We start from the raw sequence: 19,194 nt of genomic DNA, 5'->3' as shown, positions 1-19,194 counted from the left end.
GTTCCCCTTTATTCTTACCAGTCGCATAAAATGGCAATGTAATTTCCTTGACAACAATAGGCTATTCTCGACACGGCGTATTTCTATCAGGAGGGAAAAAAACACGTCATTATAACCTTAAACACTTAGGGGGGAAATTTAGGTTTAATTTAGGCACTTAATCTATGGAATTTAATGGGGATCTCCATTTTAAAACACAATTTAGTCAAGCTTAAGTTAATAGCTTGACAGTAGTCCTTTCCCCCCAAAATATCACATTTTTGCCTTCCGTGTCCCCCCCACCCCCACAAATAGTCAGCATAACTATCTGAATAATTTAACCAGACATGAAGTCAGCACAGAGCCTACTGAGAGACTCCCAGCGAATAAACAAGCAGGTGCAGCCTAAAGGAGATGACAGCATCATTTTAGCTTTTAAGGACTGTGAATTAGAGGGGAAACATTCACATATTTTAAGTGTCCTTAGCCAGAACGCCACCCTACTGGTTTATAGGTTACATATAACAGGAAGATGATGGCCACCAGGTCTGGTGTAAAAAGTGAATGCAGTGATGTGTAGCCAATGTTTTTGTAAAGTGGTCTCAAATTTCACCCTTTGATAAACTGACTTCCAGTGGGATGTGTGCTGTAAAAAGGAAGATGAGTGGGACGGGGGAAATGGCTCATTTCAGCAGAAGCACTAATAACCAAGGAGGGAGGTAGCTTTACTGGACAAAGCTGTTAAATTCCTTTGCTGGAAATATTGTACTTCCTGCCTGAAAACTACTGAATATACTGCCTGTGTACCACAGCATTAAGTTTGATTTGAGGGTGGATAGTAATGAAGAACCTGTTGTTGTTTTGTTTCATTTTTAAAAAGACTGCAAGAATTCTGCCTGGGGTACTTTTTGCAGTCAAGGTGTTTAAAAAAAAAAAAAAAAAGGGGGGGGGGGGGCGCCAAAAACTTGCTCTTATGTATTTTTAAAAGCCCTGGAGATGTCATCTCTGGAAGGAATAGTTTCCCTATTCAGAGGGGAGGGAATAGCTCAGCTCCAGCAGAACAGGGGAATTATTCCAATCCTTCCTTCACTATGCCGGCAACACTTTAAAAGGGGTTTTTGAGCACCTCTTCTGGCACAACACTGGGTGAATGGTCAGTCATTGCATAGAGTCCCTAATTAACTATGGCTCTGAGCTCAATTCAGGAGCAATCACAGGGTTCCTACTTCTTGAGCTGGCTGTTTGGAGTGCAGGCAGTGTCCGGGCCTAATGTTTGTACACGTAATTTGGGGAGGAAGCAAGGGATGCATTGCTTTTCAACACCCTGGGTAGTGAGTGTAATGCAAGATGATAACCCCTCTTGCCCAGAGAACCAGATTCATGTAGGTTTGGTTTATAAGCCACAAAAATAGAGACACGAACAGCAGGAAAGAAGGTTACACAGTGGCTTCCATCCATATCTACACCCCACTAGTGATATAAAATATCTTAATTACAAAGAAAGAAAGAATGCACTGTGCAATATCATCTCTAAGCTGAAAATAAAAACCAGGCAGCATGTACTTCCCTCCTCTAATCATCTGTTTAGTCATGAGGGGAACACTTTCTAAAGGTCACTATCAACAGAGAAATAAATTTCAGAGCACTTGAGAACAGATGGGATTGGTCTGTTGCTGCTCTGCAGAAACAATTATTCCATGTTTACACATGGGATCCAGTCTTTCTATACAATACATGGATACTAAATAATTCAAGGTTTAAGATATCGAAGAAGGTGAGGGTGAAGGGTTTGATGAGAGAGGTATTGCAGCTACTAAGAATAGCTCCACAGTTGGGTAAACAGAACTATTTACATTGTGATTTTGTAGAAATGATAGCTTCCCTTGTTGACAAACAGCAGCAGTGGGCTCTCTAGAAAAACAAAGTTGTATTCTAGATCTCCTGCAGCACCAACTCCTATCAGACAATTTGTGGCATAAGTGATGCTAACAGACATAATAGGCAGGGTACGCTTTGTATGTAGATCCAGAAGGGACACTGGTATTAAATGCCCAGCAGCACAGTTCAACTCTTAAATTGTCAGTTTGACAGGTTTTTTTTAATGGCTGTGAAATGAGATCTAGTAACTTATTTAATTGTGGAATAAAATGCAAGCGCTCAAACAACATTTTCTTTTTTGGTTAGGCAAGCCCATGGGACCACTATACTTAGTAAAAAGATAATTCTAATGAAACAATTCATGGTAAACAGGTGTCGCTCCTTTTACTTCAGCCAGCCATCACCTTAAAATTAACCTTTGACATTCTGTTAGAAGCAGTGATCCTGTGAAACACAACAGAAGTATTTGGGTAGAGTTGCACAATTTCTGTTTTGACCTTTAGACAAATGGATCAGATCAGGTGAACACTTGGACTAGATAACCTTAGAAGTCCATGCCCACACTACTGTGGGACTTGTGTATATATACACAAGTCAGGGTTGTGTATATATAGTTCTGAAACAATGTTACTGTTCCTTCAAACTGAGTAAATAATTATACCAGTCTGCGGGAGGATGCATTAGTCCAAAAACTGTCTCCAAGGGTTCCTTTCATTAATATTTCATGACAGTTTAAAAACATCAAACTGCTAGTTCCTTTCTGTGGAGGGAGGAAAAGAGCTTTCTAAGGTTTGTCTGCAATGAGACTCTGGATGCAATTAAAAGCAAATTCTAGGTTCAGAGCACTAGATTCTATGATACAGAGGACCAGCTTGAAGGGGCTTACCTATGGATTTGAGAAGGACTTGCACGCTATTCCTCTGACACAGAAGAACTTGCTAAATAACCTTTTCACAACATTTAGAGAGCACTTTTCAAATAAAGATCCCAAAGCTCTTGACAGGTTTTGGCCTCATCCTACAGTCCTTCCACCTGCTCAGCTCCCAGTTAAGTAGATGGGACTGTACATGCAGGCCTGTAGGATGAGGTCATACACAGACCACTTAGAAAATGGCAAACCCTTTAAAGAGAGCCGAGCACTCAGCTGTAGGGAGAGGGTGAAGAATACCTTCTCCAACTGAAACTATAGGGGACTATTAACAATGCAGAATGGAATTCTGGATTCTAGCCTGGACACTGGGGTAAGAGTGCCTTAGGAGTAATCGGCCACAAGTGGCAAAACCCTCAAGTTTTATCCGACAGTCACTATCTAGAAACCCATGTCTAACACTAGACTGGGACACTAACTGACTAACACAGGGAAAAAGTGTCACCTATCTGACTCATATGGAAGAAGATCAAGCCTTGTTGTTTCAATGAAAGACAGAATAGCTAGACCAGAGGTAGGCAGCCTACAGCATGTGAGCTGATTTTTCAGTGGCACTCACACTGCCCGGGTCCTGCCCACCGGTCCGGGGGACTCTGCATTTTAATTTAATTCTTAAACATTTAAAAATCCTTATTTACTTTACATACAACAATAGTTTAGTTATATATTGTAGACTTATAGAAAGACCATCTAAAGACGTTAACATGTATTACCAACACGCAAAACCTTTAAATTAGAGTAAATAAATGAAGACTAGGCACACCGCTTCTGAAAGGTTGCCGACCCTTGAGCTACACAGTCACATAAAAAAACAACAAAAAGAATAACCTACCAAGCAAAAGATGGCTTCCCACAGATACGCAACACATGGATGACTGAACAGGCTAAGTGGTAGCTGGCTCAGATTCACTGCAGATGGCAAGGACAATACTCTGTTGTTCCAGCTGCTAGTATGGAACAAATCATATGTGGAGGCAAGAACGGATACCACCAGATCCAAGAGTTTTCAGTACAAATTAAAATACACTTCAGCGTTTCAATTCAGTAAGGTAATTCCTCTCCTGGTAATTTGTTACAAACATTTTGAAACTTTCTGCTCAAATGTAACTTCCAGGGAGGTTAAAGCTATAATTTTACTAGTTTCAAAGTCGCTTCATGTTAGACTTTCAGTTTCACTATCTGCTTAACAATTTTAGGTTTAAGGGCAAGTTTTGTATACCACAGACAAATTGAAAGCTTTGTCTTAATTTCAAACACAAGTTTTGGGATAACTGCAGAAAGCAGAGGGTGGCATTTTCAGAAGTGCCTAAGAGCTTGTCCACATGGCAATTTAGTGCCCAGAAAACAGATGTTCTTGCTTGCAGTGCACTAACTGGCTGCAAGGACCCTACTACCATCCATTGAAAGTTTCATAGTGTGCTTTGACCTACCATGTTTGCAGGTCAAAGCACACTACAGAACTTTTAGTGTACAGTAGCAGGATCCACACAGACAGCTAGTGCACAGCAAACTAGAGTGCAGCAGATTTACAACCCGGCTTGCTGCACACTAAATTGCTGTGTGGACAAGCCCTTTAATGACTTAGGAGCACAAATTCTGTTTAGTTCTAGTGAGATTTATGTTCCTAAATCCCACTCTTTATGAACTGTGGTTTCTACAACTTAAACAGGATCTCCCACCCACCACCATAAAGAAGAGCTGGTTATAATACTAAACAGTAACAGAACATGTTTTTAAGCCATGGGATTCAGGAGCACAATGAAAGCAGGAGCACACACAACTCATCACATACCCATACCTTGTCATTGTTGGTTGCCTCCGTCTTATTCAAACTGTTTAGATGACAGCAGTGCACTTCTTTCCCACTTTTGTATTCCCAAAGTCTCAGAGTACAATCCTGAATAAATTCAAATGGACGGGTTGATTAACACAAATCACTGGCACAGAGAAGCCAGTCATGGTCTTCAGAAGCTAGCTAAATCATACTTCTCCTCGAGATACTTCATGCATGAGATTCTAAACCCTCAAAGAAACTAGTTAAATGTTCTCAAATTGCAGATGAAGGCATTTTAATGAAAACATAATTCAGCTCAATTCTAAGTTATTCAATCATACAAAAAAGTTATTTTTCTTTGTAGTGGAAATTGGGTTGCTGGATGGGTGGATTTTGAGCATCTCGTAAATAGCACAACAGTAAGTGTGCTACGCACTCACCATCTTAATGACACTCCTCTTAGGTTGCTCTTTCCCTCACCCACCCTCGTACAGTACCCGAATCCTTTGGATTATAAATGTAGTGACGAAGAAAGCCCTCAATGAACTTAGTTATCTTTGAGATTAAACTCTGTTCTGGGAAATATCACTGAAGTTGCCTCCCTATGAATGAAATAAAGCCAGGGGCTAACACGGAAATTGCTCAGAGAGATCTGCGTGGGAACAAAATACAGAACCTGTGGGCATGCAATAGGAAGAAATCAAATAAAAAGATATCACAGTTACCACAACATTACAGACTTCAGTTCTAGAGTGTATTCTCCCCCCTTGTGCAATTCCATTAGTGAGGTTTGAGCTGCATACACATTAATAGAGAATATAGTTTCCCCTCTCAGAGGACTGGAATCACCTCCAATTGTTCATTCTTTCTGGGTCTGGAGTTGTCATGTGGTGCTACTGATAAAAACAACTCTTGCTCTTTCTACAACCACATGACTTACAATTCAGAAAGTCTTGCAAGGAAGAGAAGTTTGATTAAGACTTCAAACACGTTAGTTCATCTAAAAATATCCGGGATTTTAATGCTTATTAATTGTTAGAGGGACATTAACTATCATGGCTGGCTGGTCCACCCAATGTTTAATCTACCTAAATTGTTGAATAGACCCTTGATAATTAATTTGTCAGTACTCTCAAGCAAGAGTTAATCCTGAAGAATTGGTGAGGACTGTGTGATTTCACCATCCCAAAGAACTAGAAATGATGTGAAAAGCAAGAAGAATGCACAGATTAAGATGATGCTACAACCTCACAGAAAGAAGCCTTGGAACAGAGAAACCTTGAGTGCACAGAAGCTGAACACAAAAGTACAGTACAGCTTTTTTTTTAAATCTCTATGAAGAATAAAACCTCAGAAGTGAAAGAAAGAAAGAAAAAAAGAAAGAAGTGGATAGGAAACAAAGGTGAGTCACACTAAAAGTGGAGACCAATGGCAACAAGAAAAAGGGTAGTAATATTGAAAATTAACAATATTTAAAATGCATGTGACTATACATTAAGATTAAATTTAAACTAAAAGTAGGCTTAACATGTTCCATTGGACCTTCTAGATACTGTCATTTAGCACTTCAGAACGCTCAGTGCTCATCTTTGAATGCGATTCCTACTCAGAGTAGGATATAGGGCCAGCTAATATGGAGACAGCTAACCATAATTACAACCAAATTCAGATAGGCCAATATTTCCTCCATCCCAAACCTCAGTACTACACCGAGATGAGTATTTCAATACATTTTAGGTCACTACACTGTTCACAGCATTCAGTAACTTGCAGAGCATTCCTGACATTTCTATGAGTTAGTGGAGTTCCGCTTTTAATTAAAAAACTGTTATGGTGAAAGTGCTTCCATCATTAGAAATGTCAATTTCAGTTCTTGTCTGGGGACTAAGAACTAAGTATGTTTTCCCTAATAAGCAATTGGCATTACTGTAAACGGAGATCATATCACCGCTATCTTACTAACAATAGAAAGATCAAACCCAGAGTAGAATCTTGGTGGGAGTGGAACTGAATGCAAGTCTTCCACCTCTACAGAAACCAAATCCTTGCAAAACAAGCAGACAACTGAAGTCTGACTCATAAGACTCATTTTTTTCAAAGGACCAGAATACATACCCCAGAAGCTGACAGCATAAGATCTGGATAGTTTGGTATTACAAATATTCTGCTTACAAACCTAAAGGGAAAAAAGTTAAGAGTTCAACATTTATGTGTCGTGTCAGTGTAAACAGAGTACCTATATAATAGTAAGCATATTTTAAGGTTACACTGTCATCCATTATGTATATTTTAAGAAGGCAATAGAAAGACGTAAGTTACAGGAAAAAAAGGTAGCTTTTCCCCCTCAGACTAACTGGCAGACAGAGATAGTATATTCATCATATCACTAATATTCCTGGAAAAATATTCCACATAATACAAGAAGTGCTTACTTTATTGAATTCTAGGAATTCTATTGATCCCCTTTTAACTGGGGAAGACAGTGCTGCTTGTGTGAATATGTTTTTAGTCATTTAGATCAGAATATGCACACAGAATTAGATTTACAAATAGATTTATATCATGCTCATGGATCAATTATAAACAAAATTAAAAAAAACCCACATACATCAATATAGATTTTGTTTTTAATTAGTGAAGTCAGAGCATCAGCGCATGAGGGTTCCCTCATAGCAGCTGGGGACCATCCAAGGCACCATCTACTCAATTTTAGGGCAACCAATCCATTTAACTATTTCCCCACTGTCCTTTCTAGGATTAGCTGCATCCAGTTAGGAATCCCAGTAACATTAAGGAGCTTATAATACTGCAACTTCCACCAGGATACCCCTTAGGGTCCTTATGAATCCACAAAGAGCTTCCAGAGTTCCTCACTAACCCAGGGGTCATATGCACTAACGTAAAACGCTGCCGTCAATGCACTGCACAGGTTAAAACATAGTGTGAGTTTTGCTTTTGTTTTTTGTTTTTAAAGAGGGAATTCTCGCTTCTGAAAATAAACAATTTAAAGTCAATTAAAATATCAAGTGAATTTTGCTAGTTACAAAGCAGTAACTGCAGGTGCATGGAGGCATAATGCTGCAATTTCAATTACAAAAATAAATTTAAATAAAAATACACACCATTCAAAAACAGGAGAACTCAAGTGAGAAAAGCACTGAATCCCCATCTGATTCATTATCATATTTAAATAACGAATTTTTAGAAGTGTGCGCGCCAATTGTATTAAGTGCCTTTCTATTGTGGAATTGTTAATGGAGTTGTTTGTCCAGGCACACTAGCCCACACTTACAGGCAATGTCTTTTTTGATCAAAACTCTTATGTTCATTAAAGATACAACTGTTAATACAATAAGCAGAGATCAAACACAACAATGTAAATACACAACAAAAGCCTTGAGTTCAAAGGCTATTTAAGATCTTTGACATTAATTTAAAAATTATGCAGCTTCCAAAGAAATGTCTAAAATCTATGCGGATAAATTCCCGACAGTCAAATGTGATATTAATTAACATTAGTATTAATAAGATATTTAAATATCTTATTTAACTGTATTGTTAGCACTTTATTAAAACTTTTCAGTACAGTGGAGTCACATCTTACGCGGGCGTTAGGTTCTAAGGTCAGCATATAAGACGAAAATTGCGTATAGTCAAAATATCCCTTGAAAATCCCTTAAATCACCCATAAAGTACAGTATACACTAGAATAGGGGTTGGCAACCTACAGCATGTGTACCAAAGGTGGCACATGAGCCGATTTTTAATGGCATGCTGCGGGTCCCGGCCTCTGGCCCCGCTCAGCCCCCTGCCGGCCTGGGTGAGCAGAACCCCAGGCCGGCAGTGGGCTGAGCAGGGCCAGCAGCCAGGATCGCAGCTGCCAGGAGCCAGCAGACGGAACCCCAGACCGGCCACCAGCTGCGCTGAGCCCACTGCTGGCCTGGGGTTCCGTTCACTCAGCCAGCAGCGGGCTGAGCAGGGCCGGTGGCTGGGACCCCAGTGGCAGGAGCCGGCAGACAGAACCCCAGACTGGCAGTGGGCTGAGAGGGGCCGGTGGCCAGGATCCCAGCTGCCAGGAGCCAGCGGACAGAACCCCAGACTGACAGCGGGCTGAGCCACGCAGCCCGCTGCCAGTCTGGGGTCCCAGCCGCCAGCCCCGCTCAGCCTGCTGCTGGTCTGAGGTCCCGGCCACCGGCCCCTTGCCAGTCAGGGTCCCGGCCGCCAGCCCCGCTCAGCCTCCTGCCAGCCCGGGTGAACAGAACCCCAGCCGGCAGCGGGCTGAGCGGGGCCGGCGGCCAGGATCCCGGCTGCCAGGAGCCAGGGGATGGAATTATTTAAGTTCAGTACCAATGTGGACACAAGAACAAATGGATATAAACTGGTCATCGGGAAGTTTAGACTTGAAATTAGACGAAAGTTTCTAACCATCAGAGGAGTGAAGTTTTGGAATAGCCTTCCAAGGGAAGCAGTGGGGGCAAAAGACCTATCTGGCTTTAAGATTAAACTCGATAAGTTTATGGAGGAGATGGTATGATGGTGATAACATGATTTTGGCAATTAATTGATCTTTAAATATTCATGGTAAATAGGCCCAATGGCCTGTGATGGGATGTTAGATGGGGTGGGATCTGAGTTACTACAGAGAATTCTTCCCTGGGTATCTGGCTAGTGAATCTTGCCCATATGCTCAGGGTTCAACTGATTGCCGTATTTGGGGTCAGGAAGGAATTTTCCTCCAGGGAAGATTGGAAGAGGCCCTGGAGGTTTTTTGCCTTCCTCTGTAGCATGGGGCACGGGTCACTTCCAACAGGATTCTCTGCTCCTTGAAGTCTTTAAACCATGATTTGATGACTTCAATAGCTCAGACATAGGTGAGAGGTTTATTGCAGGAGTGGATGGGTGAGATTCTGTGGCCTGCATTGTGCAGGAGGTCAGACTGGATGATCATAATGGTCCCTTCTGACCTTAATATTTATGAATCTATCTATGAACCCCAGACTGGCAGCGGGCTGAGCCTCTCAGCTCGCTGCCGGCCTGGGGTCCCGGCTGCCAGCCGCACTGAGCCCGCTGCCGGCCTGGGGTTCCATTCACTCAGCCAGCAACGGGCTAAGCGGGGCCAGCGGCTGGGACCCCAGTGGCAGGAGCCAGCGGACGGAACCCCAGACTGGCAAGTGGGCTGAGCCGCTCACCCCGCTGCCAGGCTGGGATACCTGCTGCCGGCCCCGCTCAGCCTGCACTACTTAAATTGTTATTTGTCTTTCTCTCTCTCTTTTTTTTTTTTGCCGAGCACGTATAGTTGAATTCGCATAAGTTAAATCCGCGTAGGATGCGACTCCACTGTAGTTAAATTAGACTGGGCTAAGGTGACTGCAGCATATCCAATAGAGCACCGCTCTCCTAACTCTCCTTTAACTCCTGTTCCTGATGATGTGCGTTGATACCTCATTGCATGTGAATGGGAACAAGTGAAGAAAAACATCTGAAAACATGTGTGTAAGTAGCACCAGAGCCAGACAAGCAGAAGTTTGTGTGTTGCACACGACATAGTGCAATGCTATGCAGGGGCGTTTCTCTGGTGCTCACTGTACTATGCCTACGAAGGCCAGAATAATGGAGAACCTCTATTGACCATGATGGAGAACATATGTTAATGTCAAAACAAATCTAAATGGGAAGGCAGTATGTTCTGCAGAAAGCTTTGAAATACCACTGCAATTTCCTGCATATCAGAAGGTTTTCCATAAAAATCTATTCAGATATTTATCTTCCCTCCTGACTGGAGAGGGGATGCTGGGGCAGGGAGCACAAATCTTCCTGTAAGCTAAAGAAGGTGATAAGGGAAGAGAAAGTGCCCTAATTGGAAGTCCCCTATCTAATGCTACTGTTGTGACACCAATAGATAGCAAGGATTGGAGCCCTAAAATCTCTCCATCCAAGCACCACTTTTTTCTGCTGCTCTCTCCTCTTCAGGTACCTATGTCCCTAACCTCAACACTCAATGAGGAGATCAGGGAAAGGAATGAGCACTCTCCCTTTGCTTTTAAACACGGGAGAGGGAGATGTGCTCCCTGTAATCTCTTTTACTTTGTGCTTCCCCTCTTGTAATCTCTTGTGCTTTGTGCTTCCCCCTCTCTTGCTTTAAACCCTGTTTATATCCTCTTCTCCCTACAGTGAGCTCCCCCCATGTTCTGTCTTGTATATTGATTCAGTTATTATACTTATTGCTGTAGCTCCTTAGGAGCCCTAGTCATGGACCAGGACCCCATCGTGCTAGGTGCTGCACAAACACACAACAAAAAGATGGTCCTTGCCACAAACTAAGTTATAACTGTACCCTGGACTAAAACACTACAGCGTGGGGAGTTTCTTTAATCCAGAATCTAGCTATTGCTCCAAACAGAAACCCCTCTCCTCTAGCCAGCCCTTAAATACAGTGGACAGCTCCACAAACTTACTCTCTGTGCCCCAGACAGAAAGATACGATGTTATGTGGCGCTCTAGTCAAACTGACTCGAATCTTCTCATCTCTGTCCGCAGTTAGGATATACTGGTCATCAGGACTCAGCGCCTGGCATAAAATAAGCACACAGCACAGACAGCTCAGGATGTCTCTGGATGTGCTGCTTTATAACTAATGATTAAGCAATAAATCCAAATACACTAGTTTCATGATTTTGAACGTATCGTGCAAGCAGAAAGCCACAATTTACATTTAGAATGCAAGCCCCAAGCCTTTTTGATAAGTAGTAAAGAAGCAGTAGCCGAAGGCAGGAATATTGTTGAGTTTATCAAAGCCAATAACCTCCAGAAGGCACACAAAGGAAGCCTTGTTGCATTTAAAAATGGACTAAGCACTAAAATATTGCAGTGCCACATTGACAGGCTAGACTGGAAAACCTCCTAAGTGAATTGCATCTAAGTTCTATGATTCCATAATAAAAACAAGAGCTCTTAAAAATTACACTAACGGAAGATCTACTCACTGCATTCTCTCTGCAAACTGTTCTCCCTGCCTCTTGCGTTTGTGTTCTGATAAGAACTCAGAGGGGAAAAAGGTGCTGTTTTTCAGTCTAGCTTACACAAAGAAATGAGGTTTTTTTGAAAGTCATGAACTTGGCATATGAATAACATAATGCTAAAACGTCTTTAAGGGAAAAGAAACAGGTTGCGAGAAAACCCAGTTAATAAACATACATACCACATCCAAGAGCAGGGACAAGTGCCCAAGCTCAACCTTTCCTGCTTTTTGTGGTTCTGTTATTGAATAAGAATAAACATCACCAGACTTGTCTGCAACCAGAATCTTATCCTCTGCAGATGTAATAATCAGAGACGTGCATCTTCTAACAACAGATCTGAAAGAAAAAAAAAATGGTCATGATTAGAGATATTCAGAAATTTTGACATGGCCTTTCGGTCCCTGTTTGGGGCAGGTACCTCTTCCTCTTGAGTCATAAGAATGCAGCATGGCCACCAACTCAGATTTCTTCTGATCAGAAAAAGTCCATCCCTGCTGTGCACACAAGATCAGCATCTGAGCATTCTTCAGCTGTTCACAACTCATTTTCTTCTCTCTTTTCACTATTCCTTTCCTACAGCATTTGCTTTCACTGCAGTTGGCACTCACCAGTTCACACTGCCATAGATCTCACACACTACCACCAACATCACAGTTTCAAGATAACAGCATCTTTAACCACTGGTCCGTTCCAGAAATGTCCCCCCAAGTCTCAGGCCTCTAGTCTTTACCTCTCTGAGCAGAAACCCATGTCCCTCCTTTTTCCAGATCAGAGCTTTAGGTTGCTGTTCACTGCAATTCTACCCAGCAAGCAGGTCTCAGTGAGGCCAGGTCTACACTACAGACCTATATTGGTAGAATTACGTCAAGCAGAGGTGTGAAAAATCCACACCTTTGAGTGCCGTAGTTCTACCAACTTAACCCCCTGTGTAGATGGCTTCTCCCACTGACACAATTACTGCCTCTCGTGGCGGTGGATTAACTACGTTAACGGGAGGAGCTCTCCTATTGGCATAGTAGCAACTTCACTACAGACAAGCTCTCAGGTCAGCCCCTGTGCTTTGCTTTCTCTCCAAAGGCTACGACCAGCATAAGCCAGCAGTGACCACACTACTACTACATGCATACTACAAAACACCTACATACATACTAAAAACTTACCTGAGATCACCCATCAGCCCTATGGAGACCCCAGTAGGTTCCAGTCTAACACTCCAGCAGGTTGGGTCACCCTTTGGACCAAAGGTCATTTGAATCAAAAAGAAGTCCTCTGAGTCTGTTTAAACTCAGCCTTTTATATAAAAAACACTTTTCCCCTTGGGACTCTGATATCTGTTTGAAGCAATATATGCAAACCACCCCAGAGGGAGACACTTCTCTGCAGCTGTTTACCGTCCAAGGGACGGCAGTTAACACTCCTTTCTATACTACTATGCCTCCCCCCCACCCGCCCACTTGCTGTTTTTAGTTCCAGAAAGAGCTGTGGAAACCCTCCCATGTGGAGTTGAATACAATTCTTTGCCTAGTGATACACAGAACATTCATTAATTTAATATGATATAGTCCCCACAGATACTGTGACAGATATTGCAACCACATTCAGTATGATCAGAGACATAAGGTGGATGAGGTCATATTTTTTGGACCAACTTCTGTTGGTGAAAGAGACAAGCTTTTGAGCTATCTTCTTCATGTCTGGAAAAGGTCTCGGTGTCACAGCTAAATAGAATAGTGGAACAGATTGTTTACAGTAAGTAGTTAACACATATTGTAAGAGAACATCAAGCTGAAGTGGCCTGTTAACACCTCTGCAGTCATAGGACCAAAAAAAAAGGAGGATTAGTGGGTTACAGTTTGTTGTAATAAACCATAAATCCAATGTCTTTACTAAGACCATAATTGTTAGTGTCTACTAAAGTTATTAAGCTCTCAGGCTTGTCTTTTGAAAGTGTTGTGCAGGTTTCCTTTGAGGATGAGAACGGAGAGGTCAAATACAGAATGATCGTTTTGTGATGTGTTCGCCTACAGGTGAAATGGTGTGTTCATCTTTTATTATTTTTCTTTGAGATTTCATTTGAGAGAATAGCGATACTTTGGTTTCACCCACATAATTGTTATTGGGGCATTTAGTGAATTGGAATGACCATGTATGACTATTGTAACGCACGTGTATGAAGGGGCATACTGAACGTTGTATGTGTAAACCTAATTTTGGCATTTCCTGACTTCCTTGTTTAACTATGCAGGCTTAATGTTCTCCAAAGGCATCTCACAAAACTGGGTGACTGAGCAACAAAATGGTAAATGAAATTCAATATTGATAAATGCAAAGTAATGCATATTGGAAAACATAATCCTAACTATACATACAAAATGATGGGGTCTAAATTAGCTGTTACCACTCAAGAAAGAGATTGTAGAGTCATTGGGGTAGTTCTCCAAAAACATCTGCTCACTGTGCAGCGGCAGTCAAAAAAGGCAGAATCTTAGGAACCAAAAGGAAAGGAATAGATAACAAGAGAGTAACTTTCAAAGTGCCACTATATAAATCCATGGTATGCTCACAGCTTGAATATTGCCTGCAGTTCTAGTCACCCCATCTCAAAAAGAGATATATTATAAATGGAAAAAGATACAGAGAAGAGCAACAAAAATGATTAAGGGTATGGAAGCTGTTCCATATGCGGAGAGATTAAAAGGGCTGGGACTATTCAACCTGGAGAAAAGACGACCAAGGAGGGATATGATGGATGTCTACCAAACCATGAATGATATGAAGAAAGTGAATAAGGAAGCTTCATTTATTTATCCCTTCACATAATAGAGGAACCAATGAAATTAACAGGTAGCAGGTTTAAAAAACAAACAAAAAGGAAGTACTTCTTCACACAATCAACCTGTGGAACTTGTTAGCCAAGATGGTCAGGGAGGCAACCTCAATGCTCTAGGTATCCCTAAACCTCTGACTTCCAGAAGCTGGGACTGGACAACAGGGGATGGATCACTTGAGGATTGCCCTGTTCTGTTCATTCCTTTTGAAGCAACTAGCATTGGCTACTGTTGGAAGACAGGTTACTGGGTTAGATGGACCATTGGTCTGATCCAGTATGGCCGTTCTTATTTTCCAAATAAAATTGGATAGACTTGCCTAATATAAAATAAAAAACACACGAACAAAACGTGCATAAAAACTATGGGGAGGGAGACTTGGAAGCTCTTCTGATTTTCAGTATCTTGTCAATAACGTGTAAATTCCAGGTACTGGTGCTATTTGGCTAGCCACCACCAGAACACCCTGTCTCATGCATCTTACTGCAAGACGAAGCCCCTCTGATGTGAGTCTTAGGAACATCATAGCTAGATAAATTTGCATCATCCCCAGCTTTGCAGCTCTTAAGGTGCACAGAAGGGAGCAGACTCAGATGAACCTTACCCATAGCAGACTCCCTCATCCTTTTGCACCTTATGAGGTTCTTATGGAGATTTGCAAGAAATAAGACAAGGGCTCAGCTATGCACTTGTAGTACACTTAGTCACCAGGATTTAAGTTCAGAGTTTCCCTTGCAACAGCTGATAGCCACTTAAGCCAATACAGGATCAATAGTTTGTGATTATGATTAAGGTTAAGATTTTATCATGGTTATTTTTAGTAAAAGTCACAAACAGGTCATAGTCAATAAACAAAAATTCACGGAGCCCATGACCTGTCCATTACTTTACTAAAAATAACCAGGGGGCAGGGCTAGGTAGGGGGAGGAATGGAGTGGGGGTGGGGGGAAGGGGAGGATGCTGCTTGCCATGGCCACACACAGCCCCTGCTCCCCTGCAGTTGCAGGACAGGGATGTGCAGCCCCCGCCAAGCCCTGGCTGCAACCCCCACCAGGCGAGGGGTGTGTGGCCCCATTCTGCAGTTCCCACTAGGTGAGGGGTGTGTGGTCCCCTGCTGCAGCCCCCACCAGATGAGGGGCGCTGTGGGGCTGAGGCATGCGGCCCCAGTTGCAGTCCTCGCCAAGCCTAGGATGCCACGGAGCTGGGGCGCACAGCCCCGGCTGCAGCCCCCAGTGGAAGTCATAGGGCTGGAGCTGCAGGGTTCTGGTTTCAGCCAGCTCCAGTTGCAGAGCAGGGGCACACAGTCCTGTCAAATTTCGTGCAGTAAAACGTGATCTAAAACTGCAGAATTATGTGCCAGCAACAAAGTCACACATTCTGAAGGTATATTTACACTACAATTAAAAATCCATGGCTGGCCCATGCCAGCTGACTCGGGCTCAGAGAGCTTAGGCTAAGGGGCTGTGTAATTGCAGTGTAGAGGTTCGGGCTCAGGCTGGCGCCCCGAGTCTAGGACCCTGCGAGGTGTGAGGGTCCCACAGCTCAGGCTGCAGCTGGAGCCCAAATGTTTATACCAAAATATAAACAGCCCCTTAGCTCGAGCCCCATGAGCCTAAGTCGGCTGGCACAGGCCAGCTGCGGGTTTTTTAAATCGCAGTGTAGACATACCCTGAGATGCTAATTAGATATCTGTGACCATGGTTTTCCACAGTGAAAAAGTACTGATCAGAAAGTGATGCAGGAGCTCATCAACTTATCACTTCTCAATTTTTAATGTGTACATTTACTTTTTATAAGACTGACCAAAAGAGATTAGAGCATTGTTTATTTACCTGTGTACATGACTGCACCATGCAATTATTCCATTTCTCCTTTTCTTTGTGTAGGTCTCCAACGCAGCAAGAGAGAACAAACATTTTTAAAATGGGAAAATGTGGTTGTCAGAAGGTTTCGGGGTGGACTCAAGGTCGACTCAATAGCAGGGGACTCGAGGGCAGATGTAATACTTGAAACTACTTCAATGCTTTATAAGGTTGTTTTTTGTTGCAAGCTGATGTTACTTTAATTTATTAGGGTGCATATAACCCTAATCACAAGAAAAGAAGGATGAGCTTGAGGTTAAAGCACTATAATGGGAGTTCCTTTCTATTTTAGATCTGCTACAGACTTCCTATATGACACTGGGCAAAACACTAAAGGTCCATCATCACCACAGGTAGAACTGAAGGGGGAATCCAATAATACAGTTCCATTCTGCTCTGTAGATGGGATAAGAATCTAGTATTCTTCAGAGATCAATGTAAGTGGAAACTTCATTTGCCAAGACTTTGCTTTTGAAAAGTCCTACTGTGTCTTCATATTGAAAACTATCACAATCAGCAGAGAAAGATTTATTACAGGAGGCCCTCTAGTGGACAGCAAGAGATTGTACTTCTTTCAAAAGGAGGGGGTTAGAGAAGAGAAGGCATGCAATGCATAACTTGTACATAAGGACAGATTTTTAGAACAGCCTCCAGAAGCTCCCTAACATCCTCTTTCCCGCAAACCTATCTTGGATTACGTCGGTAGCTGGAGTAGTGCTCAGGTTAATGAGTGTGTGGTTCTTTAAGGTTTAGTGTTCACACAGAGCAGAGAGGGGCTCAGTTTTTAAATATCCAAAAGATACTTTTTGTAACAAGTGAAGAGATTTTTTTTCTTATATCCTTGGCCAAAAGCTTGCCTTCCCAAAGCTAGTGAGGTGTACACATTTTAATGGGCTTTTGCAGAAAAAAAAAAGGATGAAAATGGAGGAAAACTGAAAACTTTTAGAGGGAAGCTTATAGAGTACAGACACCATTTCCAGCTTAACCTCTTAACATTGGCCCCTCAGTTCCACCAGCATTAAATTCACTCAAGCAAGTTAGAGGAAAGAAGGAGAAGCCAGTAGTAACAAACAGCTGTGCTCCAAATCCTGCCATTTTAACACTGTAAATATCAGCAGTCATTCCAATTTATAATACACAGACACTCAATATCCTGCTTCCTTACCTGACACTCAAGCATTCCCAGCAAGGCTTAGTACGAAAAAGAACCAGACGTTTGTTGTCATCAGTCAAAGCAAAATAGCCTCCTGATGAGGAGAAGGCAAAAGCAAGAATATCATCACTTGCTTTAACTCCTGGCTGTCCATCCTGTCTAAAATACAGAAAGCAGAAAATAGTTTATTCATGAACAGACAGCTTTAAACATTTACTTAAAAGAGAAACTTGTCATCAAAATGCCAACAGCGTTAATTGCGACTAATCACAGTTTTAATCGCAGTTAAACAACAGAATCCAAATTGAAATGTATTCAATATTTTGAATGTTTTTCTACATTTTCAAATATATTGGCTTCAATTCCAACACAGAATTCAAAATATACAGTGCTCACTTTATATTTCTTTTTGAATACAAGTATTTGCACTGTAAAAAACCAAAAGAAATAATATTTTTCAATTCACCTAATACAAGTACTGTAGTGCAATCTCTTTATCACGAAAGTGCAACTTACAAATGTAGATTTTTTTTTCTGTTGCATAACTGCACTGAAAAACAAAACAAGGTAAAACTTTAGAGCTTTCAAGTCCACTCAGTCCTACTTCTTGTTCAGCCAACTGCTAAGACAAACGAGTTTGTTTACATTTACGGGAGATAATACTGCCTGCTTCTTATTTACAGTGTCACCTGCAAGTGAGAACAAGCATTCGCATAGCACTTTAGCATATCTGGCACGTAAATACCTTGCAATGCTGGCTACAAAATGATTCATATGCCCCTTCATGCTTCAGCCACCATTCCAGCTTCCATGCTGATGATGCTCATTAAAAAAATAATGAGTTAATTAAATTTGTTACTGAACTCCTTGGGGTGAATTGTATATACCTCCTGCTCTGTTTTACCCACTTTCTGCCATGTTTCATATTATAGCGGTCTCGGATGATGACCCAGCACATGTTGTTCGATTTAAGAACACTTTCACTGCAGATGAAACAAAACACAAAGAAGGTACCAATGTGAGATTTCTAAAAATAGCTACAGCACTGGACCCAGGGTTTAAGAATCTGAAGTGCCTTCCAAAATTTGAGAGGGACAAGATGTGGAGAATGCTTTCAGAAGTCTTAAAAGAGCAATACTCCGATGCAGAAACTACAGAACCCGAACCACCAAAAAAGAAAATCAGTCTTCTACCATTGGCATCTGATTCAGATGATGAAAATGAACATGCATTGGTTCACACTGTTTTGAATAGTTATTGAGCAGAACCTGTCATCAGCATGGACGCATGTCCTCTGGAATGGTGGTTGAAGCATAACAGGACATACAAATCTTTAGCATATCTGGCATGGAAATATTGTGGGATGCCGGCTATGACAGTGCCATGCGAACGCCTGTTCTCACTTTCAGGTGACGCTGTAAATAAGAAGCAGGCAGCATTATATCCCCCAAAATGTAGACAAACGTGTTTGTCTTAGCTATTAGCTGAACAAGAAGTAGGACTGAGTAAACTTGTAGGCTCTAAAGTTTTGCACTCTTGTTTTTCAGTGCAGTTATATAACAACAACAACAAAAATCTACATTTGTAAGTTGCACTTTCATGATAAAGAGAGTGCACTACAGTACTTGTAATGGGGGAACTGGAAAATACTGTTTCTTTTGTTTTCTTTACAGTGCAAATATTTTTAATAAAAATATAAAGTGAGCACTGTACATTCTGTATTCTGTGTTGTAATTAAAATCAATATATTTGAAAATGTAGAAAACATCCAAA

The 19,194-nt window shown here is 41.7% G+C and overlaps 1 protein-coding gene across 3 annotated transcripts in view; it reads right to left on the bottom strand.

Annotated features, from left to right (window-relative positions):
• WDR4 (WDR4 tRNA N7-guanosine methyltransferase non-catalytic subunit) overlaps positions 1-19,194 on the bottom strand; it is a 32,038-nt gene that overhangs the window by 7,599 nt on the left and 5,245 nt on the right. For all 3 annotated transcript variants that reach the window (XM_073359662.2, XM_073359652.2, XM_078854451.1), the window contains exons 3-8: positions 17,434-17,580; positions 11,758-11,914; positions 11,015-11,127; positions 6,675-6,735; positions 4,584-4,682; positions 19-83 (exon numbers count right to left, since the gene is read on the bottom strand). In XM_073359662.2, coding sequence (XP_073215763.1) covers positions 19-83; positions 4,584-4,682; positions 6,675-6,735; positions 11,015-11,127; positions 11,758-11,914; positions 17,434-17,580 — 642 coding nt within the window. The remainder of the gene's footprint in view (positions 1-18; positions 84-4,583; positions 4,683-6,674; positions 6,736-11,014; positions 11,128-11,757; positions 11,915-17,433; positions 17,581-19,194) is intronic.

The sequence above is a fragment of the Lepidochelys kempii genome, chromosome 1, assembly GCF_965140285.1.
Source record: "Lepidochelys kempii isolate rLepKem1 chromosome 1, rLepKem1.hap1, whole genome shotgun sequence".
In the NCBI taxonomy this organism is placed as follows: Eukaryota; Metazoa; Chordata; order Testudines; family Cheloniidae; genus Lepidochelys; species Lepidochelys kempii.
This window is presented reverse-complemented; position numbering and strand designations above follow the sequence as displayed.